Here is a 23,756-nt window from a genome sequence, read left to right on the forward strand (position 1 = left end):
CCTAGGCACCCTCAAATTTGCCCACCTCTCTCCATCTCTGCCTCTACCATGATTCAAGCTCTCACACTGTCCCTTCCTGATCACCTGATTTTCCTGCCTCATTAAGCCTGCTCGTGACACTGACCATTTCATCTGTAGGACTCTTAGCTGGGGTCTGGCCCTGCTACACTCTACCCCTCCTCTTCCACCCTTGACTCCAACTCCCCATGCTTCAGACAACGGGGCAACTTGAGTCCCTGAACGAATGCCTTATCTCGCCTTGCTAACTCCTTCTCATCCTTCAGGCCTAAGAGCAGGTGTCTCCTCCTGTCGGGACAGGTGCCTCCTCTGGGCCCCCAAGGCCCCAGCTGCCCCTCTCCATGGCACATTGTTGGATGGTCCATGGATCTCCTTGACTATGAGCTTTTTCGGAAAGAGCCTGGGTCTCATCCATTCTTCCATCTTTGTGCCCTCAGGGCTAGCAGTGCCAGGTAACTGGTGGGTGATTAATAGGTGCCTGGGTGAGCGCTACCGCCCTAGCTACCATATGACTAGCTGTCTGCTTGCTCTGAGCTGCTCCAGGGCAGGGATCCTGCCTTTTCCATCTCTGCTCAGGTTTACCGAAGGAGGGAATGAGTGAGCACCAAGGTGAGGACCCCACCCTTCCCCAGAGCCAAACCTGCCCCACATTTTCTGGCTTCTGTCACTCGCAAGATTTACTCCTCGTCTGTTTCAATGAGCATGGTTGGGGGTGGACGCTGGGGTGGAGAGACAAGTCCGCTGGGCCAGGTGTCCTAGGGGTGGCGCTGCCGCCCCCTCTCAGGGTCAGCGAGGGGTCTTCGGGCTCAGGGCGTGCAGGACCCGAGCAGGGGATGAAGTTGGAGGCGAGCGGCAGAGACAGCTGCCCCTGCCCCGCATGTGGAAGGACCCGCGCGCCGGCGGGGGAGGGCAGCGGTGGGCGCGGGGCGGCGGCCCGCGTAGACGCGAGCGCGGCGGGGGAGCGGGGCTGGGAGGCGCCAGGCGGCCGCGCTCCCCGCCCTCGGCCGCTCCCCCCGCCGCTTACTTAACGTGGCTGGCGGCGGAGGCGTCCTCACTTTCGGAGCTGCCACCGCCGCCGCCGCCGCCCTCCCGGTGCGCGACCCCTGCTCCATGGCGCTCCTCGTGCGGTTGCTGGCTGTCGCCCTGGCGCTGGCCCTGGGCCCCGCCGCGACCCTGGCGGGCCCCGCCAAGTCGCCCTACCAGCTGGTGCTGCAGCACAGCCGGCTCCGGGGCCGCCAGCACGGGTAAGCCGAGCCGCCCTGCCGGGACGGCCGAGGGACGAGTCGCCGGGCCCCAGGCGCTCACCGCGGGGGCTTCCAAGCGGGCTGGGGGCGCAGGGGACAAAGATCGAACGGAAAGCAGGCAGCGTGCGGCTCTGAGACCAGCCCTGCACGCGGCGGAGGGAAGGAGGGAGGGAGGTGGGGTCGCTTTGTAGAGGAAGAAAGTGGGGGAGCTGACCAGCCACCGCTCGGCCAACGTGGGGCCGACCCGCGCTTTCAGCCTCTCCTCCCAGCCCACGGGAGGGAGGAGGAGTTGGCAGCTGTCTGCCCAGGGCAAGGTGGAAGCCCACCCAGCAGTTCACAGCCAGGTCCCTGGCCCGCGACTTCAGACAGGCGCCTGGGGGCCACACAAGGTGGCGGCATCCAAGGCGCCCCAGGTTCCTGTGCACCTGGCCGTGCCCTGCACTCACACTACCTGGGCACGGCAAAGGCACCCCGCCAGTGAAAAGCAGGAGAATTCACTGGGCCTCACACACATTGTACAGATGGGGAAACTGAGTCCCGAGAGGCCATGCCACTTTCCTGCGGTCCTGCAGTGTGCACTGGAGCCAGAACTAGAGTCTTTCTTAAAGCAATAGCTGGGTTTGTAAATATGGGACATTATCATTCCAAGTATTCCTTTGAGACACTGAAGGTGGGGTGGCTTTAGGAGACAGCCCAGGCCGATGCGCTCACGTGGTAAAGACCCTAGCACAGACCCAGGCAGAGCTGGGCAAGATTTCTGCACCCGACACCAGGCCACGCCTGCTTCACACACAGCCAGGCTTGGCTGCGGCTTCCAGCCTACCTGCACCAACGTCCTCTTCACAACTCGGTCAAACTGCATGTGAGTAAAGTCACGTCACGGCTCCTCAGAGGAAGGCCAGATGCCACTGGGGTCTGGCATTCAGAGCCCCAGGAGGGACTGGGCCGATCTGTGCTCTGATCAGAGTTCACTGTGGGGGTGACAGAGTGGACTTCACAGCCCCAGCAAAGCCCTGGCCCTCCACGCCCAGGAGTGCGCTGGGTGTGGGCACAGGCTGCCTGTCCTACGGAGGACTTGCCCTTGTTTCCTCTGCCTGTGGTTTTTATGGTCCAACGTGGCCTTTCAAGTGTTTAGGGCTTCAGGGAAGAGGGGCTGGTGGGAACAGATCTAGGCGCCCTGCAGAGCGAGATCAAGCCAGGCTGGGCCGCAGCCTCCACACCCTCCTGGGACAAGGAGAGCACAGGGCAGCCCCTGGGGAAGCAGGAGAATTCCTCTGACTTAGGCTGTGTGCACCAGAGGGAGCGGGCAGGTGGGAAAGACGAGGGGGGTGTGAGGCCTCAAAGTCAGGATGTGAGCCACCAGCATTTTTACTGTCGCTGTCCACCCCACCCTCCGTCCCTCTGCCTCTCTGGCAAATGAACCGTGTTGTGTTTGGGGCCACAGTCTGCCTGGGAGGTTTCTGTTTCTTGTCCACTAAGTCAGGAGAAGATTCCCATAGCATGCCGTGCGACACTGTCACCCGTAAGGGCATCTCTGGGCACAGCCACAGTGAAGGGTCCCCCAAGGTATTGAGGGCCTTTTCCCCAAGAACCTTCTTTTTAGCAAACCTCTCTTTCCCCTCAGAGCCCAGAGGAGACACTGACCAGCTGGAAAATAGGGCTTGTTTGTTTTTGTTTTTTTTTTTTAATGCAGATGCTCTTCATTATGAGTTTCAGATATTAGATCAACTTCCCCACCAACCCCTGCAGGCCAGTCCTCTTGGTTAACTTCTTGCAGTGCAGTTGGAAAGATCCAGAGTAATTTGTGGTGGGCAGAATGATCTGAGAAGTCCAGGGGTACCCCCCCCCAGTAAAATCTGGATGCACAGGCACACGAAGCATGACAAAAGGGTTGCAGGCACAGTGGCACTAACTCTGAACTAACTGTCCCTGAAAATACCACAGGGCTGCCTGGCCCTGCACACATGGGTGTGGCTCGCTGTGCAAATGGATAACCTTGTTCGAGCTCCAGCCCTTCATTCAGAGCGAGAACTGGTGCAGAGGGAAGGAGAAGTTCTTTGCTGTTTTAAGGAAATGCAGTGTGCTTCAAGCTGCGGTGAAAGAAGCACTGTGTCTTGTTGGTGTGTAACACTTGTCACCCATCACCACTGGTGCTTTCATCGTCACCATACAGTCAGATCTATTGCTCGTGTTCCCATTTCACAGATGCTGAAACATCAGCTTGGTGATTTAGTCCAAACACAGAAAGCTGTCGAGAGATTGTTATTACGACATGGTCTCTCGACTGTGTTGCTATAGGGAAGGGAAGGGGGAAAATAATACTGAATGAGAAGTAAAAATGTGATCGTATTTCCAAATATCAACAACCAAAGACTGGACCCAATTTCCTGAAGCACTTGATTTTTAAAGCCAAGTTGAACAGCAACACTGTTATGCTTGAGGCAGAGGGCCCAGGAACGGCTTGCTCATTTCAATTAAGCTTCAGCATAAATCTTGTACGTACACAGCCCACCCACACCCCCCTGATGTGAGAGGGAGAGAGAGGGTCACGGCCGCCCCCGGCCTCCGCTCCGGTTACAGGGGCAGCAGCGGTGGAAACGCTCTGCAGAGGAATGTTGGAGCCACATTCACAAGAGACTCGCTGAAGAGTCGCCAGACGCCTACGGAAAGTTGCAGGGAATTCATCGACAGTAATTGTTTCCTGCTTGGGCAGATAGAAGAACTTCTGGGATTGTACAACAATAAATAAAACCCAGGGCTGGAGGATGGCCAGCAGGGACTCCTCGGGGTTATTTGGGGACTGTCTAACCTGTGACTTCTAGGCAACAAACAGAGAAGCCAGGACTGTAGAAATCTGGGGGCTGCGGTCATTTGGTCAGACCCGGCTAGGACGGGGGAGGCAGGGACCCTCCCTCTGCGGGCTTGGGGTCTCTTCTCCAGAATTCCCCTCTCTCGCCCCTAGGTTCTTGCACTGATTCACTAATGCCCATGTGTCTCCTTGTCCTACTCCCTTTTGCCTATTAAAAAAAAAACCAAAAAACAAAAAAACTGGACAAGAGGTGACAGTCATATGATAGAAGACACAGGGCAGAGAAGGAAAGGGTGGGAATGAATTCCCAGCCGGTAACTTGACTGCAACTAAATGGTGGGCGGTGGTTGTAGCTCTCACTGTAATATCGGTGTGATACCCTGCACGGCAAATGAGGTCTGTGGGTTACATTTTTAATGTGACTTGAGAATTGACACTAAAGGAACACTCCACCCTTTGGATGATACCTGAAGTTCTCTGAGGCCTCAGTGTCTGTTTTCTTGGCTTTCCTCTGACCGGTGATTCAGTCAGATGAACTGCCTGCCTCCCGCTCGGGAAGGCTGACCCCTCCCGATTGTCACCACACAGCCACAGTCCCCTCCTTTCCCCAGTGGCTCCCGTTGAAGGTCCTGCAGTCACCTGGCCTGAGCACGGTTCCGGTCAGGACTTGCTACGCTAGAATGAAACTTACAAGAACAGAATCCTAAGGCTCTGGGAAAGGCCAGAACCCCGAGGTAGAACCCCAGGACGTTTGCACTCTGCTCTTCCACAGAGTTCCCGAGGATTCCTGTGATCTGGGTGGTTGGGGGAGCGGTATTTTCAGCGAGTTCATTCCAAGCTCCTCCTGTATCCTGACCGGGTGATAGGCCCCGTCTAGAATGTAAAAGATGGAACAAAACAGAACACTTGTTCTCAATGTTCTTTTGAGTGTAGTTGAAAAGAAGAGACATCTGCCCCACACACACCAGTGATGGGATTCTGTTTGGTACCCAGCATCAAACAAGGACTGAGTCCCAGGTCAGAGGGTGGAGAGAAGCATGTCACCTGGGACATTGGAAGAAGGCTGTCTGGGGGAAGTGGGACTTGAGCTGGGGTCTAAGTGACGAACATGGGAGATCACCCCCGTTCATGGTCCTGACAGCAGCCAGGCATGGCCTCTAGTTACAGGAAAGACACTCGTTACAGGTTGCTTTGGGGGCACCGGGGGGTGGTCTAGGGAGCCAGAGTATGTCTGTATGTGGGGCTGCCCAGAAATGCTTTTATTTACACTCACCAATTGCCCATGTCAAAAAGGATACTTACATGGCATTATACCAATGTGTAAGAGAGTCTTTAACAATTTTTAATTCAAGGGGACGCTTTCATGGGGACCAACGGGAATCTACGTAGACAGGCCAGCCCAGGTACCAAGACTGAAATGGCTGTCTCCTCTTCCAGTTCTAGAACATTCTAATGGCCCAGGAAGGCCAACCTGATGGGGAAAATGTCAAGGTGAGGTGGACATGCTAACCGTTTTGCTAACTCTGTTCCTTTTGTTTTCAGCCCAAACGTGTGTGCTGTGCAGAAGCTCATTGGCACTAACAAGAAGTACTTCACCAACTGCAAGCAGTGGTACCAGAGGAAAATCTGCGGCAAATCCACGTGAGTATCTGTAAGCACTCAGGGCCACCAGCCGCCAGGGAGGCCCCCTGGGTGCAAGCTGGCTGCAGGCGCCCCCAGGCCTGGGCGCGCCTTCTAGAAGGTCAGGCTGCCTAAAGAACCGTGAAGGTACATGCGCTAACATGTCGGGACCGTGTGCTGGGGAGTGGCATTTTTAGGAAACTAGGCCAATTTTATTTTGCATTTTTAAGGCTGCTGACAAGACTTGGATACGTTTTTGGTTGGTTTGGGATTGCAAGAAGCATGAAATATTGGCAGGGGGTGGGGTTCTCAATCATCACAAAATGATACCGATATTCAGTGGAGAAGCCACCTACATGTGACTCTGGAATAGAGAGCCCACTGGTGAAGCTACGCTAAAGAACCCACCCCTGCTCTGCAGTCCTAGGGCAAACACCCCAAAAAGACTTTGAGTGCCCAGACATACGCACAGTAGGAGACAGCACAGCATGTTTAGAACACTGGCTCAAACCCTGGCTCTCCACTTACCTGGGCGAGGTACATCATCTTTAGAACCTTCCATTGCCCTGTCTGTGAAGTGGGAATACCAAAAGGACCTACCTTCTGGGGCTGTTATGAGGAATATGGTGCCTGGCGCTTAGTCAGTGCTCGGTAAATGCTGGCTGCTGTTATTACCCCAGAATTTGCAAATCTCGACCACACAGGCAGAAGCAAGAGTGGCAACAGGGAGTGGAACAGTGTGGCTTGTTGGTGCCTCTGTTATAAGGAGGGAGCAGCCTTCGCTCCAGCTGCCAGCTGCCTGCTGGAAACAGGGGAGCATCGTGTTCTGACAGATTCCGGGGAAACATAATCTGTTTTAGCACTAACTGTCGACAGATCTCACAGCTGGCTCTCGCCTACAGATAGGAAGATGTGCTTTGGGAAACCTCCTGAGCCACTGGGGAGGGCCTGACCTTCCTCTTGTCTGCATCATAGGAGGATTAAGACACTCTAAGCCATGATCTTGAACACTTTCCAGTGTCAGGGATTTTTAAGTTTATTGCTTGTGACATTGCTTTTGAGCAGACATCTCCTCCAATTTAATAACCAATGGAAAGCAGGGAAAATGCTCTTTCCTTAAAAATACGTGGAACTAAATAGCCCAATGTGTGATCCTGATTGTGTCAGGCAGTTATTGATCCCAGTTGTCAATCCCTGAGAGCCTGACCAGGGCAGGTCCGTGGCAGCTGGCTGCCCGGCCTTTAAGCTAGAGTTGAGTGAGCTAGCACACACCGCCCGGTTTCAGTGAACAGATACCCAGCTACAATTCTTGCTGCCATGAGCAAAAAGATTATGCCAATTCCTCTTCCACCCATCCTTCCATTACATCCAAGATAAAAAAAAAAAAGGAAGAAAAAGAAATACCTTTAGTACCAATTGATTTTTTATGGCATATATTATTTCCTCAAACACACAGTTAAGTAATTGCTTAATTAAACATTAAGCCAGGCCCCACGAAACTGCTTCTTGGACCAGGAAGATGCCCAGCGCACTGGTGTCGAGCACACAGCTCCTCTCCATCTCAGCGCCTTCAGTTTCAAAGGGCACCACCTCTCTGTTAGTTCAGATTTCTCTAGAAATGCGGCCCACTGGTGATGCCAAGCTGGCCACAGGGCGGCACCGGCCGTGCCATTTCGGGCGCCCTGTGTTGGAGCACCTGCCCGCATGGTTAACAGCAGCTGGAGCTCATTCCCCGGCGGTTCCCAGGCTTTCCCTGTGGCTGGTGATGAGTCGCCTCAGCTATTGGCTCTTGCTACCTGCCTTTCTCCACGTGTGTGCCAGCAGCAGGCACCAGCATCGGAGCTGCGTGTTGGCACACCGTGCCAAGGCATCCCCGCTAAGGCAGGGGTGGCTTTGGGAGTTCAGTGACATGGGGCAGTGCCCTTCCTCCAGTGACCTCAGAGGCCAGGCACCAGGAAAGGGAAGAAATGTAGAGGTGGGGTGCGGGTTTCTAAACACGTAAGTGAGGTTTAGAGCAGCCTCGGGCAAAGCCCAGTGGCCAGGCCCAGCTCTTGGCCTGGTCTTGCAAAGCCAGAGGGGAGGTGAGACTCACATTCAACTCTCGAATGTGGCCGCTGCTTTGGCCACATTCAAAAAGAGGAAATGAAGATAGAAAAACATGAGTTGATGTAACACTTCATGATCCAGGACAAGAGAGGCCCTTCCTGGAACATCACGTGCAGTACCAGGAAGGTGGAGCTGACTTGGAAAAATCCAGAAACTCAGAGAGGGGAAGAGGAAGAGGTTGAACCCATCTCCGTTCTCTCGGAGAGCTGAGTAAGAGCAGCTTGGCAGGGCTCCTGTGGGCCTGGGACTGAGACCAGTGACGGGGCCGCTGTCCGACCACCGGGTGGCCAGAGCTAAGTGCCACGGGTGGTCAGGTGGGCAGGGGAGAGGGCTCAGGTGCTGGCTGGAGTTGACACCGTCCTGCGGAAAGGGGGTCCCAAATGCATCTAGCTGGGTGAGGACCAGACTGGGAAACGGGGCATGGTTGTGAATGATTAGAGCAAAAGAATTGTCCCAGCGTGGGGCCAGCGTGGGCAGGGGGATTTTCTCAGCAAGACTCCAGAGCAGAGGCTGGAGCAGAAGCATGAGCTGGGATGAAAGGGAGCGAAGTGTCCTCAATGAGGAGCCAGCACAGGTCATCGAGGGGCCGACTGAGGAAAGCAGACTAGGGGCAGCCAGCACAGTGGTGGCGTGAGGTCACAGAGTCACAGGGACAGGCCTGGTGAGACAGGAGCCTGGAGCCACCCACCTGCTGCTGTGGGGCCCTGGACTCTGTCCCCAAGGGGGGTCCTGGCCACACGCAGCACCGCTGTCCTCAGGCGGAGCTACGGTAGCCTCAGACAACAGCTATTCTGCATCTACAGGGAGAGCAGGACCCTGGTGTTCTGCATCAAGCCTGACGTTCGGATTTTATTACGGGAAGTGGTTACCAGTGGGGCCCTATTTAGTGGCTTGAGTGAATTTTATTACCTGGAAATTCACTTTAGCATTTGTTTCGGATCCTAAAGCTCACCGGAGTGATACAATGGCGAATCGAAGAAAGAGGGTTGTGGGGGGCGGACGGCATTCCCCTCCTTGATTTCAGGCCCTGGTTCGATTAGTAGCCATAAAATTTTTATATGTCGCACCGTGAGAAAAAGGTGCAGGAAATTGTGGTCAGGGAGCCTGGCTGCCTCTCGACAGGCCTCCTTTGTGCGAGCCCCAGGGAGAGGAGGCCTGTTTAGCAGCCAAGTCTGAGCTGACGTCACGGGGCTGGGACGGTCACAGCAGGAGCACAGACATCATAGACGTGGCACAGGGAGGGCCAGCGCGGGAGCTGGCGGGTCGGGTGGCAGCTCTCCGTTCCAAAGTCTTGAAATTGTTTCATGAGCGACACATTTCACAAGTGCAAAAGCCGTTCCCTGGAGCCTCGATGAGCTGGCAGGACACTCCGCCTCTGTAGTGGCGAGCCTCGCTTTGCCCAGGGGCTGAAAGCCTGATGCTTCTCGGGGCTGCGATAAAGCTGACAGATTCAACTTCACCAGAGCCAGCTGGGGCGTGGTCGAGCTTGCCATCAGCTGGCAGGGCTAATTCCAGCAGTTGTCATCCTGGGCAGGGCACCCAGAGACATCTGACACGATGCTGAGGAAGAGCCATCCTTTTCCTCCTGTTCTCATATCCCACGACCTTGGTCCCAGGGAAAAAGAAGAAGATGGTGAGGAGCCACCTAGGCTGTCCCCAGACCCACACCAGCACCTCCTTCCTTGTCACCTATTCCCTGTGCAGCCAGCTGGGACCCCCTGGGTAATTTGCTCCAAGGTAACTGAGACATAACCAAACACCAAATATCTTCCTGAAGGTTCCATCCCATTCTAGACACTAAGAGGCTGCTTAGCTGATGTGGAGTTTTGTTCTGTTGAACATTTACGTGAATCTGTGTACTACCGGAGGTAAGGGCCTGTGGTCGGTAGGAAAACGACCTCCCAAAGAGGTCCACATTCCAATCCCCAAACCTGTAGATATGGTTCCTTCCATGGACAAGGGGGCTTTGCAGATTTGATTCAGGATCTTAAAGGGGGGATTATCCCAGATTATCTGCTGAGTCCAGTGTAGTCATAAGCTGCCAGGTAAGAGGGAGGCAGCGGGTCAGAGTCAGAGAAGGAGGCGTGATGATGAAAGCTGAAGTTGGAGTGACATGACCACAAGCCAGGGAATGCAGGCAGCCACTAGGCGCTGGAAAAGGGAAGGAATAGAGTCTCCCCCCACAGCCTCTGGTAGGAACGTAGCCTTTGATTTTAGCCTCCTAAGGCCAATGTCTGATTCTAACCTCCAGAATTGTAAGATAATTAATATGTGTTGTTTTAAGCCACTAAATTTGTTACAACAAGCAGTGAGGAAGTAACACAGACCCTATCTATTGAGTTCTAGGGATGCGTTGTGGGGAGTTTATTTGCTACAATGTGATTTGATCAGTGGTCTGATGTAAGACATTGCTTCCAATGACGTTATTAACCTGGCCTCAATCTTAAAGTTTATACCTGGAGTTTTTTGTTTGTTGTTTGTTTTGGTTTGTTTTGTTTTGTCTTGCTTTTGAAATGGGGTCTTGCTCTGTTGTCTGGACTAGAGTTCAATGGCACGATCATAGCTCACTGTAGCCTCAAACTCCTGGGCTCAAGTGATCCTCCTAGCTTAGCCTCCCAGTAGCTGGTGCATCCCACCACACCCAGCCAATTTTTAAAACATTTTTTGTAGAGACAGAGTTTTGCTTTGTTGCTCAGGCTGGTCTCAAACTCCTGGCCTCAAGCAGTCCTCCAGTCTCCACCTCCCAAAGTGCTGGGATTACAAGTGTGAGTGACTGTGTTCAGCCCACAGTTTTTTTTAGAGGAAGCTCAACAACTATCACTTAGCAAATATCAATCATCACATGTAAGCTCATTCAATTCTCACAGTTACCCTATAAGGTCAGTATGGTTATTAGCTCATTTACAGATGGGGAGACTGAGGCTCAGGAAGCCATGTGACTTGCTCAAAGCCATCCGCTGGTCAGCAGGGCAGGTCAGCCCTCTCTTCTGTGCTGCCCCCAGGGACAGTCGAGCCCAGCAGCTGATGTCAGTGACTCAGGGATACACAGTGAGCAGGCCTGAAGGGCAGGCTGCCCCAGGTATGTCTCTCAACAGCCCTGAGCCCGTGGCTGTGGGTCCCAGAGACCAGCCGCCTCCGGGTCAGAGAAGGAAGCCTTTGGCTCAGTTGCCGACCTTCCCCTAGGTGCTCACCTGCTGCTGCACGGGGGCATCGAATGCGGGGCGTGGGAACTGAGACAGCATCCAGGAGCCCCCAAAATGCCCTCGCATGCTGCACACAGATTCCCACCAGAAACGTGTGTCTGTTTTCTGAAGACTCCACCCTCATCACTAAGCAGGCAGTGGACACCATAGTGCTTGAGGCCTGCGGTGTGGACGGGAGGTTAAAGCAAGCCCTGATTTCTGCCGGGAAGCTCAAGAATCAGCTGAGTTTCCAAGGCCGGGAGCGTAGACAGTGAACCGCTCCGGGCCGGCGGTCCATGGGGCGAGGCAGATGTCTAGACGCTGTGGGTCTGTTTGCTCTGCGATTCCTCTTGGAGACGATGTCACCGGAACGGTTGGCCGTTGGTCACAGAGACTGGCTTGCAGGCTCCACTCCCCGCGCGAGTGAGTCCCCGGCACTGACGGCCGGAGCGGCGGCCAAACCCGGGAAGCGCACTGGGAGAGAGCGATTATTTTAACGTACGTTACCTTCTTGGGAAATTACTGTAAGGAGATAAATACCAGTGATTCTCTCTATGCAGTCGTGAGGGGGAACGGCGAGAGCTTCCCGAACGTCTCCACACGAAGACTGTGGGTCAGTGCTATCCTTTTGCCCCTCCTTGAAATCTGCTCAGACACCTTTCCTCACTTGCTTTTTCAAATTATTCTTTTGACCTGGGAAGCTGATACAAAATAATTAGCAGTTCATTACTCTAGAAGGCCTGCTTTTTCTAACTTGAGGTTTTTCTTTATTAGACTGTGTCTGGCCACGGAGAAACCAGGAGCCTTTAATCAGAGCAGCTTTGGCTGATGAGATGAGATTCAGAGACCAACAGATTAGTCTTTTCTGTGCAGGGAAGCCCGGGAACTGCGGGTGGGGGCCACAGCCAGGAGGCCCTATTGTTTCTGTCCTTCCTGCATGCGCCCAAGAGAGATGGCAGCGGACCCATGACTCTGTCTGTCCCCCGGCCCATCATCTCCCCACAGAGTCTGTTCTCCTAGGACCAGAGCCCAAGTGGGGTGGCACGCTGGGCTGAGCCTGGGGGCAGGCAAGCCCCTGCGGAGACTGCCGGCCTGGAGAGGTTTGGTCGAGATTGTCTCAGTGGGCGGCTGTCGCCGTCTGCCGTTCACAGCTGCCCCGTGCGTCTCTGGGGCGTGCAGGCCAGTCCGGACAAGGCTGGTATTGCCAGGGCAGTAGGGAGCAGGCGACCTGCCAGCTGTGGCACCTGCTCAATCCACAGGCTGCTGTGCTCGGGCTGAGAGGCAGGGATGAGCCCGGCACTCCTCGAGAGTGGCGGAGGTGCCAGACCGTGGGCAGCAGGAGGACGGACAGGGAGGGGTCACCAGGGCAGGAGGATTAGGACAGAGCTTCCTGGCAGAGAGCCACACTTGGTTAGCCAGGAACAAGCCTCTGACTGGGGAGGCGGTGGCCTCAGGGACTGAGCCTCGGCTATGCGGAGTGTGTTACGCAAGCCATCCACTTGTGACAGCACAGCGTGGTCCAGCCACTGGGGGCCACAGGTGCAGAAAGCCCACGTGGAGAGGACAGTGAGTGCTGACAGCGGTTAGTCGTGATCACCTTGGAGACACCACTTGTGTCTTCTAGATGTCAAACTTTCCCATTCAGTTTACTGTCTTCCAGATACGTGCATTGTCAAGAGCAGTGGAGAGAGGACTGGACTTGATGAAATGCAAGGAGAGTTCTGGGCCTGTCCCTCCCCACCTGTGATCGAGCCCGTGCAGTTTTCTGATTGCGTCCTAAGTTACCCTGCTCCATGCGGAGACTTTTCTGCGTAGATCTGTCCCTGCCTCCCCAGCCCCTCAGCTCTCCTTTTCTCCTGGTGTGGTTCTCTGCGTTCCCCGCCTCCCCGCCCCGCCAACACACACACACAGACGTACACCTGGCTACAGACAAGTATGTTCACATTTGGGGAGTTGATTTTCTTTTGTCCTCAGTGAAATCCTGGTGAGGCCACTTGAGCCGTTCAATTCTTTTGAGGTTTCTTGGGGTGAGACTCAGAAGCCAGCATTATGGAAGAAAAGTCTTTGGCTGGCTCGGCTGAGGCTTCCAGCTGTGGGTATGCAGCACCCGTGTGCGTGGGCGCCAGAAATGAGGACCCTGAGCATAAGACCGTTGCTCCAACTGTGCTTCTCCAGCTCCGTGGAGTTTCACACAGACACTTTCAGAAAGAAACTAAGTTTGGGGGACTTGACCTAATCCCACCTCCCCAACCCCAGCCATGGAGCCCTGGCATTTATCAGAGAAAGCCTGGGATCCCATGCATGGGTGTCCCCTGGTCCTATGGGTCAAAGGCTTGGAGCTCTTCCTGGATTTAGCTGGAAGAAGTTGGCACTGTTCTCTGAAAAAGTGCATCTCTACTCCCTAGAAATAAGCCTTATGACTAGGATTGGGAGTGTGAGATTGGAAGGAATTTTAGAAATCATCTAGTTTAACTTCACCCCATTTTATAATCAGGAAACTGAGTCCAGAGAGAGAAATGGACTTTCAAGGTCACCCTGCTAGGTGCTCATGGATCACAAGGCAAGTCTCCTCATCCTAGTACCGTTCCTCTTAAACCAGGATGCCCCTGGAAATGTGCCGATCAAATCTTGCTTTGGTTGCAGGGGTGACTTCAGTTTCTGAAGATAACACTGTGGGTTGGTGAAAGTCGGTCCTGAGACCACAGCCTGTGTCGCCCTTATAAAGAGGGATGGCAGGGTAGGCAGGGACAGGGTGGGAGGAGGGCTGGAGAGGAGGTGGGGAGCGGAAGGCAGGAGGATGGAGCGAGCAGGGTGAAGAAGAGGGTGCGCAGCTTGTCACTCCTCAGTCATTTCCTGGGGAGCCTAACTCTAGCAAAGCCACAACTGCAGCTCCCCGGCCGCCTAGCTAAGCAATCCCCGAAACAGCCCCTGGATAACATGTGAGCTGGGCTTCAGCTTCACTTGACTGACTAAGTCTTCCCTGAGACGACTCCAGCTGAATTAACCAGGGCAGAATGTCCCGGGCACACTGAGCGCACCCCCAGAGCCCAGAGCCCCAGCCCTTATTTCTTCCCCATCTGCCCGCCTCTCTTCTGCTAACGTCGTTAAACATCCTGGAGAGCCCCACAGCCAGCAGTTCTGCGGTAAAACCCACTGCAATTAAAGGCTGTGCTCCCTCCTGTCCCGGAGGGCACATTGTGGATGGGAAAGGAAGGGGAAGGATGTGGCTGGTTGCGTTTGGCCCCAGGCCCGCCAAGGAGAGGCCACACTCACGCTGCTGTGCGCGGGCTGGCCTTCCGCAGAACTCGGGGATTTGATTTTAGGCGAGTCTGTTTTAGGTGTAGCCTCCCTTCCTTGCAATGTCATCTGAAATCCCCAGCCCTTTTGGGCTTCCCCAGGATACTGGGTCAGCTGAAGCTGTGTATTTCAGACCTCTGCACAGTGGCCAATGTCCCATGATGGACTGGTCTGAGTTAGGAGCAGAGAAAGTTTGTGGTTTTCCAGAACAAATGATTTCAAAGGCTGAAACTGTGCACTGCTGGCCTGGTATTTATCCAAATATGAAGAATCTTGCAAACTGGCCATGTTGGCTGACTCCTGCAATGACCACAGGATAGTTGAAGGATGAGGGTGGGTAGGGAACACTTTACTATATAAATTCCTTTGTATATTTTCAATTTGAACCCAGAAAAATGTTTTTATTAATTTGTTTAATTTTAAGAAATAAAAAAACCAAGCATATTCATAAGAGGAGCTTTGCTTTTTATTTTAATGTTCAAAGTTTGTGAAGACGGGGAAAAACCTGATGGTCATATATATGCTACCCTTTTTGGTTATGAAATCGGAAAGCTGGAAGGCCACGAGAGATTGAATCCCATGACCATTGCAGGGTACACACATGCATTTTACAGATGGGGAAACTGAGGCCCAGAGAGGTGACAGGGCTGGCTGGGGATGCCCCAGCTAGTTGGTGGCAGACTCAGAGCCAGGACGGGTGCAGGGCTCTTTGTGCTCCTCCCTGCTCCGTTTCAGGAGTGCTAACCACTGGGCTCCCCTGTGTAACGTTGGAGATCAAGTCTCGGTGCATGATGTTGGTTAATCACAACTTTGAATATGCTGCCAGAGTCATTTGTTGTCCCGGCTGGTTTGCTGTGGGTGTTGGTAACCATCAGGAACATTCTCTGAAGCTGAGGAGGGGTGAGAAGCTCCTTGCTAATGAAAGGCACAGATATGATTTAGCAAATGATCTCCCAGGAGGAGGATGTCTCACCCACTATTCCCTTTTCTTGGCCGGGAGGTGATTCTTCCTGGGGGGCCCCAAAGTGTGTGAGCAGCGGCGCCCCACCTAATATGTGCATGTTGGTCTCATTCCAGAGTCATCAGCTACGAGTGCTGTCCTGGATACGAAAAGGTCCCCGGAGAGAAGGGCTGTCCAGCAGGTGAATAAGCCAGGCCCGGCGTGCTGGCGTGGACGGAGGGCAGAGGTGGGAGAGAGGGGCAGGCGTGGCGTGTGACAGCAGTTGGTGGCGTGAGGAGGTGCTGGCGTTCTCCCTGTGTGCTCGCTGCCCGCCGCTATCTGCTGTTTTTTCAGTTAAGAATGTGAGACTGAGACTTGAAAGGGAGGGGGCAGTTGGGTTGGTGCCAAGGTCACGGGGAGGGCGTGGTTGGCCCGGGCAGTGGTTGGCCCGGGTAGAGCTGTGGCCATACAGACTCAAGTGCAAGGACAGGCAGGGGACTGGAGTGGGAAAAGGAGATGACTTGGAAGAGGAGCTCAGCCTCTGCATCTCAGTTCCAGCCCCTTCACTATGAACGTTCAACTCCCTGTCTGAGAAAGCCCTTCTAAACCTCAGGCTACTTTTAAGAAACAACATTTTATTAACTGCAAATATTCACAGTACTTTGAAGATTTACAAAGTTCTTTTATTCCAGTAGAGGCCATCAGGGAACCAGTTTCAATAACTAGATAAATCTGCAAGACTAGTTTGTGATTAGAGTTATCTATTTCTAATGAATATTCCTGCCTGTATTATCTAACTATCTAGGAACAATAGCTTTGCGCTGCTGTGTTTGAAACGATAAAAGTTCCCAATTAGTTGAGTTCACGGAGAGTGGCCTGTGACTCGCTGAGACATTTTAAGAAGCATGTAGCGAGCTTTCGGCTCCCCGGCGTTGGACTGTCTCTGGGCTTTGCACACACTCCCTTGTCCCTCTGCACCCGTGGGCACACCGTCACTCTGGCGGAGAAGGGCTGGGCTGGCCTGGCTGGGCTGGACCCCCAGCGGCACCCCCCTCCTCTGTCCTCTGCCTCTGCAGCCCTGCCGCTCTCAAACCTTTACGAGACCCTGGGTGTCGTTGGCTCGACCACCACCCAGCTGTACACGGACCGCACGGAGAAGCTGAGGCCTGAGATGGAGGGTCCGGGCAGCTTCACCATCTTCGCCCCCAGCAATGAGGCCTGGGCCTCCCTGCCTGCCGTGAGTGACCTCCTTCTGCCCAGGGGACTCTTGCCGGGGACTGCCTGCCTCCCCGAGGGGTGGCCATGAAGAACGGGAATCTGGAGCCATTTCCCACTGTTGCAGGAAGCTGTTCCCTTAAGCCCCCAAAGGGCACTTGTGTTAAAATGCTCCTCACCAGATGGGGCAGATGCCCCCTCCGCCACCTTGGACAGGCCGACCTTGGTGCTCCCTGGGGGGGGGGGGTTCCTGGCAGAAGAGAGGCCTGGGTGCCCAGGGGCTGGGGAGCAAGCTGCCCACGGTTGCCAGGACCTGCCTCTTGAACACGGGGTCTGCAGCCCCTGACTGTCACCCTGTCCTTCCTTGCAGGAAGTGCTGGACTCCCTGGTCAGCAACGTCAACATCGAGCTGCTCAACGCCCTTCGCTACCACATGGTGGGCAGGCGGGTCCTGACGGACGAGCTGAAGCACGGCATGGCGCTCACCTCCATGTACCAGAATTCCAACATCCAAATCCACCACTATCCCAACGGGGTAGGGGCACGCCCAGCTGCACAGCGTGGTCCTTTGTCACAGCGAGCCCCGTGCTGGTCCTCTGCGGGGCTGGTGTCTGGTGTTCCGGCCTGCGGTACCGATGGGCTGTAGGCAGCCCTGCCGCTGTGCCCGCTTCTCCTCAGCCCGCTAGTTCCACGGAGACTGCGCCTCTGCTGTGCTAACTGCGTGTCCCTGCTGCTTCTCCGTGCAGATCGTCACCGTCAACTGTGCCCGGCTGCTGAAAGCCGACCACCACGCAACCAACGGAGTGGTGCACCTCATCGACAAGGTCATCTCCACCGTCACCAACAACATCCAGCAGATCATCGAGATTGAGGACACCTTCGAGACCCTTCGGGTGAGAGCCTGCCCTGGGTGGAAGCCCGGGTGGGGGACACACCACCTCCCAGAGGGGCCTGGCAGGGCCTCTTCCGCAGGAGGAGCAAGTGCCCCTGAATGCCCGTGACCAGGGACAGTCCCCTCACCAGACGCTCTGCTTGACCTGCCCCGTGCAGCCCTCTGTCTGCCTTCTCCTTTGTGAGCCGGGAAAGGTCACTGGTTTGTGGCTGCAGCAGTACAGGGTGCTCCGAGCCCCGGGCCACCTGGGCCTGCCCCGCAGGTGCCAGAGGTGGGAGGGCCCTTCCTCCCAGGGGGCAGCTGCCACGAGGGGACTTCTGGACCACAGTGGCCACCCTGGGACCCCTGCTCCAGCCATTCCCATGTTTCCTCAGAGTCCAGACCAGCAGAGAGGCCACCAGCGTGGACACCAGAGTCTGGCCTGGCTTCTGCCTGCCCTGGGGCCTCTAGGACACCGTCCCCTCTCCCCAGCCTGGCAGGCGCTTGTCTCGCAACTGGAGGGGCAAGTGGTGTCCTCTTGGCAGCGGCTGCCCGGGAGGAAGTGGGTGCAGGCTGCCTTGTCAGGGCTTTTGCTCCGATTCAGGGAGAACTTCCTGACCACAAAGGATGCCAGTGGGAGTGGGGCAGGCCCTCCCTGGAGATCTCCAACACAGAGAGACAAACACGCTCACGCCAGCTGGCATCGCTGAGCCCCAGCAAGTGGGGACTGCTCTTAGCCGGCGCTGGGGAGTCCCGGGGGCCTGGCTCTCCAAGCCCTTCTCCCCTCGTTTTCTGGGTCACTCGAAGGGCAGTGGCCTGCAAGGGAATGATGTTCCCACAAAGTTGGTGGCACATGTGTTACTTAATGGCAATCGATCCGTTGAGTAACCAGCTTTTACTATTAATGGTTGGGTTTGGCGATATCCCGCCCTTCCTCTTGGACCCTCTCTCACGTCCGTCTTTTCTTCCAACACATGCCGCGTAGGCACCTGCTGCTTCCCAGCAGTTCTGTGTGCCGGGGGTGCGGAGGGAACCGAGGCAGACAAATGTCTATGCTCAGTGGAGCCAATATTCTATCTGGGGAGACAGACAAACAAATCGACGAGGTAGCCACAGATATGATAAGCAGTGTGGAGTGAGAAGTACGCGGTGAGCGGCAGTTGCGGGGGAGGCCAGGTGGGACTGCGGGGCCAGGCAGGTGTCGGGGAGGGTGGTCTCTGAGCTGAAGCCTGCCGGGTAGGGGTGGCCCAGTGGTACAGACACGGGGCGGGAGCACACCCAGCGGACAGGAGGGCGAGAGTGAAGGCTCAGAGCAGGACCAGCAAGGAGGCAGCCGGGGTCAGGGTGAAGAGCATGCAACAGGCTCGGGCAGGGCGGGGTGGCCAGGCCACGTCCTGCGGGGCCTTGCAGGCTGGGCAGACCAGGGGAGGGTCTGTCTCCATCCTGAGAGCAGCAGGATGCCACGCAGGCTCTTAGAAGCTCCTTCAGGCTGCCGTGCAGAGGACGGGTGATGTGACCCTTAGATGCATGGGGCTGGCGTAAGCCATCGCCCATCACTACCGAATTGCGGCGTGAGGAGGGCCGCAGGCTGCGAGAGTAGGCGCAGCCGACAGACTCACTTTCATCTGGGGGCAGGATGGCCTGGGAGATGTGCCACGTTGACGCTCCAGAGAAATGACAATTTAGTGGAAGAAGGAGTAGAGTCAGAGAAGCTAAGAAAGGGGGAAGGGAGAGGGAACAGCAGGGGCAGAGGCGCAGAGGGAAGGTCCTGTTAGTGCCTGGAAGGGGGCCCTGTGGCCAAAGCTGAGACCGGGCAGGGCCACCGAGGCTGTGGCAGGAGCGAGCTTTGGTTCTGTTCTCTGTTCATCCCGGGCTCCTGTGAAAGCCTCGCGCCCTGCAGGGAGGATGGTGAGGCTGTGCGCGCGGCTGGCTGCAGAGAGGCCAGAGCCCTCAGGGAGCACACCGTCCTTCCCTCCCACAGGCTGCCGTGGCCGCGGCAGGGCTCAACACCGTGCTCGAGGGTGACGGCCAGTTCACGCTCTTGGCCCCGACCAACGAGGCCTTCGAGAAGATCCCTGCTGAGACTTTGAACCGGATCCTGGGCGACCCAGAGGCCCTCAGAGGTGAGCACCCATCGGCCCCTGCTGCTGCCGCACTGGAGTGGCCAGACTGAGCCCAAGTCCTGCTCTCGTCCAAGATGGACGTGCCACCTGCCATGAGGTGACTCTCGGGACGTCCACTGCAGCTGTGGCTTAGAACTGTCCTGTCCTGTTGCTCCTTGCCAGCCATGTCTGTCCAGAAGCCACAGCAGAGCCCCACCCCGGCTCTAGGGGAACAAGTGCAAGTACAGAATCCAGGAGCCTTTGCCTGGGGACACAGTTGGGCTGAGAAGGGAGGCGGAGCTGGAGGTCCAGGCTGGCTGGGCCAGACACAGGGAGAGTGGAAGGCTCGGATGGCCGAGGCCAGAGCAAGGCCGCCAGGTGGAGCCACAGCTGGGAGGTGTGGGCGGGGACGGCAGGTCCCGGCATCCCTGGAATGGAATCCTCGTGCCGACCCTTATCTCTTCCTGTATGTGGCCACAGGCCTCAGGGATGAGCCAAAATGACAGGTAAAAACCGGTAACAGTTGACTCTCGACTCGCTGCTGGTGGTCCCATCCTCCCCTCCCCAGCGAGCTGCTGGTCAGGCGGTGCCCCTCTGCGGCAGGACCCCTGAAGGGCCGAGAGCGTAGCTGCTGCCTGCTGGTCCCAGAGTCCCCTGAAGAGGACAGCAGGCCCAGGTCCCCTGTGTACCCCCAACCACACTGTCCTTCCCCACATACTCCAGGGCAGCTCCCTTTCTTTTGAGTGCATTTAAACCCACCTTTGCGATGTGCCGTATGAAATGGCAAGCGCATTTCAGACGCTCTGTGAATTTAACATGCTCTCCTTGTGGCCACGCAGGGTGGCACAGGGCACGTTCTGAAAGCACAGGTGGGATCTGTTCTGGGTCCCGGTGACTGTGGGGCCTCTGTGTGCCCGGCCTGTGGGGGAACTGAGGCCACAGCAGTGAGGACAGGACAGTCTTCGCCTTCAAGGAAGCACAGGCTAGCGGGGATGGCAGGTGTCAAAGCACGCTGTCGGGGTCTGATGTGGTCACTGTGACAACAGAGATGCCCCCAGCATGTCCTGGGAGTGAGGGCAGGGGTGCGGCACGGGCCTCCTGCGGGAGAGGGGACCAGGCGCCTCTCAGCATCCCTTGCTTTCTGTTCAGAGCCACGCTCCCCACTAAAACATGTTTCGTACACACACAGTTTTATCTTCACCGATTTCAGAACTCCTTGTCATAAATTATAAGGGTGGGAGAAAAAGCCTCTAATTCATCCCTTTTGCAAATCTGCTTTTTCCTGCTCAGTAACCGGCTTGCTCAAAGCAAGGGCCTCTGTCCGGTGCTGTAGCTGCAGACTCGAAGGACAAGGGTCACGGTCCCCACCGACCCTGCTCACCCTCTGAGCGGCCCTGGCAGGGCCCCCTACGCCACCCTTCTCTGAGAAGCTAAATCCCCAAGGCCTCATCCCCACGGGGCCCTGCCACCCCTGCTCTTGCCCCCGGCTGAGTGTGGTCAGCCCTGCTGTCAAGGCCGTGTCTTTGGCAGCCCGATGCCTCTGCGGGCTGAGCTTCCTCCTGCCCGTGACAGTGTGGTTTCGGTTCCCATGTCAGGGACAGATTGAAACTCACCTCTTTGGTGAGAATGCGAGACAAGGAGTCTTGGTGACCCTGGGGAGCAGCCGTCCAGGAACCTGCCTGGCCTGGGGTGGGGCACATCCTCCTTGACTGGTCCCGTCCCGCCCGCCTGGGCCCTCCGAGGTGATGGAGGCCAGCGAGAGCCATGGACGGGTCAGGAGCCCCCTCGGGCCCCCAGCCCTGCCCTGCCCCTAAAATAATACTCGGACGAGCAAATAAACAATTGTAGTCATTACTTATGGGTGTGGTGATCGGGATGGCCCAGGCTGTGTCTTGCTGATCACCATTCTAACCCCTAAGACAGATCCCAGAAACTGGTCGACGCTTGGGTAAAATGAACACAAACCTGGACAAATAAAATGTACAAATAATTCAAAACTGTCATTTGCTACAGTTTCCATCTTTTCCTACCATGCTGTACGTTTTTATACAGGTCAGTAGGCTTAAAAAATCCCGTGGCAGGCTCTCTGGAGTTCTTCCTTCGTCCCTGAGATTCAGCTACTGACAAGCTACCTGCTAGCTGTGTTGTAAGGCGCTGCACCATGCCAGGTGCTTCACTTTCGGGATCTCACGTCATCCCTACACCCACCTTAGGAGATGATGCTGTTCTTATCTCCCGCTGACGGATGAGCGAAGTTGAGAATCAAAGAGGCTAAATGACTAACCCAGGGTCCCATAGCTGGAGGTGGCCATGGGACTCCAGCCCGGGCTGTCTGACCACAGAGCCGCAGCTAATGTTTGAGGGCAGCAGGCAGGAGGACAGGAGGATCTGGTCCCATGGTGCCCCAGCCGCTTCTGAAGGCCACACCCAAGAGAATAGGATCCTGGGGTGGACCCTGGCTTGACCTGAGTCCGTTTGGCCCCCAGACCTGCTGAACAACCACATCCTGAAGTCGGCCATGTGTGCCGAAGCCATCGTCGCAGGGCTGTCCGTGGAGACCCTGGAGGGCACGACCCTGGAGGTGGGCTGCAGTGGGGACATGCTCACCATCAACGGGAAGGCCATCATCTCCAACAAAGACATCCTGGCCACCAATGGTGTCATCCACTTCATCGATGAGCTGCTCATCCCAGACTCAGGTAGGCCAGGCCTCGGGGGGCCTCGTCCCTTCTGCCATCCCTGGTGACAGTGTTAGGGAGATCTTGGGGGGCCACTTCTCTGCCGAGACCCGGCTCACAGCCTCTCAGCCACCACAGAACAGGGGGGTTGTGGCCAGATTGTGAAGAGTCTTGAACTTCAGGCATGGGAGTCCACACTTGGTCTTGGAGGTAGTGGGGAGCCATTGAAGGTTTCTGGGGAGGGAGATGCAATCTCAGAAGCCTTTCAGGTCTGCCTGCTGTGGTTGTGCACAGAGGGCCATTTGCAGAATATTTGCTTTCTCAGTAGTGCCCAAGCTGTCCCAGGGTCACTGATCCAGGGTGAACAACTGGATGGTCTTAGGCTTGTGTTTCATTCAGCATCCTGGCCCCATTCTGGAATCCTGCCCCTGAGTGAAAGAATCTCATGGGAAAAAAGCACAATACTTTTTCTACGGGCGTGGCCCCTGGCCTTACTCTCCAGAAACCACACAGACAATGCCGCCTTCCTCCCCAGCGGGAGACAGGGTCCTGGCCACGCCTGCCCGGGGCCTGGGACAGAGGCTGACCTCTGCCGAGCTGACACGAACCTCGACCGGGCAGATTTTTCTGGGCCACCGTTTCCCTGATGACACAAACCCGCTGAGCCCCCACAGTGTTGAGAGGGATTGTTGACTCACGAGATGACATTCCTGCTGATGTATGTCATGCCGGGTAGATGAGTGATAAACGAAAACACACTTTTAACTTTTGAACCCACTTTCTCCTTCCTTGAAGCCAAGACGCTGTTTGAGTTGGCTGCAGAGTCTGACGTTTCCACAGCCATCGACCTTTTCAGACAAGCTGGCCTCGGCACTCATCTCTCCGGGAGCGAGCGGGTGACCCTCCTGGCTCCCCTGAATTCTGTGTTCAAAGGTAACATGGGGAAAGCGTCCCGTGTGTTTGTCCCTGGAGGCGGCTTCCCCGCCCGTCACCTGCACAGCCCTCTCCCTGAGCTGCAGCGCCCCACGGGACCTTAGAGCTTCCACCCAGCTCGGCCGAAAGCAGATGTGACATCAGGAGGAACTTCAGGGCTTTGTTAGGCAGAGCAGAGAATGCATTTGGGGATCGGTTCCTCAGAACGCAAGGCTTTGCTCCTGCCAGGAGAGCAGCGGAACAGTCCCTTGGCTTTTTATTTGCAGGGTCAATTGCCAATGTATAGCCAGGCGGTCAGAGTGAGCTTACAGCTGTGCCGCAGCCGTGGGGAGGGCAGAGGAGGCCACGTTGTGTGCGCGCCTGCCCTTCCCTCCTAGGGCAAAACTCCAAACACCCTTGAATTTCTGGGGTTTTTCTCCCTCCTCCGCAGAGGATGCCAGATGTTAAGGAATATTGGCAGCCTCCCTTGATTTCTCAGTCTCCATTTCCAGATGCTAGGAGGGACGGGCTTTTCACTGTATCTGTCTCTCGTCATCCTCTTCGTCTCAAGAGCACGTCTCTCCGGACCTAACCACACCTTCTCTTGCAGATGGGACCCCTCCAATTAATGCCAATACGAAGAATTTGCTTCTGAACCACATCATTAAAGACCAGCTGGCCTCCAAGTACCTGTACCATGGACAGACCCTGGAAACCCTGGGCGGCAAAAAGCTCAGAGTGTTTGTTTATCGTAATGTAAGT

The 23,756-nt window shown here is 55.8% G+C and overlaps 1 protein-coding gene across 1 annotated transcript in view; it reads left to right on the plus strand.

Moving 5' to 3' along the window:
* The first annotated feature begins 1,068 nt into the window (after nt 1-1,068).
* The window catches only part of TGFBI (transforming growth factor beta induced), a 30,855-nt gene continuing 8,167 nt past the window's right edge, over nt 1,069-23,756 (plus strand). The window contains exons 1-10 of the mRNA XM_069484071.1: nt 1,069-1,262; nt 5,614-5,712; nt 15,354-15,418; nt 16,293-16,453; nt 16,802-16,966; nt 17,178-17,324; nt 19,284-19,425; nt 21,891-22,103; nt 22,878-23,015; nt 23,605-23,750. Of these exons, the coding sequence (XP_069340172.1) occupies nt 1,129-1,262; nt 5,614-5,712; nt 15,354-15,418; nt 16,293-16,453; nt 16,802-16,966; nt 17,178-17,324; nt 19,284-19,425; nt 21,891-22,103; nt 22,878-23,015; nt 23,605-23,750 (1,410 nt within the window). The 5' untranslated portion in view covers nt 1,069-1,128. The remainder of the gene's footprint in view (nt 1,263-5,613; nt 5,713-15,353; nt 15,419-16,292; nt 16,454-16,801; nt 16,967-17,177; nt 17,325-19,283; nt 19,426-21,890; nt 22,104-22,877; nt 23,016-23,604; nt 23,751-23,756) is intronic.

Source organism: Eulemur rufifrons, chromosome 10, assembly GCF_041146395.1.
Source record: "Eulemur rufifrons isolate Redbay chromosome 10, OSU_ERuf_1, whole genome shotgun sequence".
NCBI classification, from domain to species: Eukaryota; Metazoa; Chordata; class Mammalia; order Primates; family Lemuridae; genus Eulemur; species Eulemur rufifrons.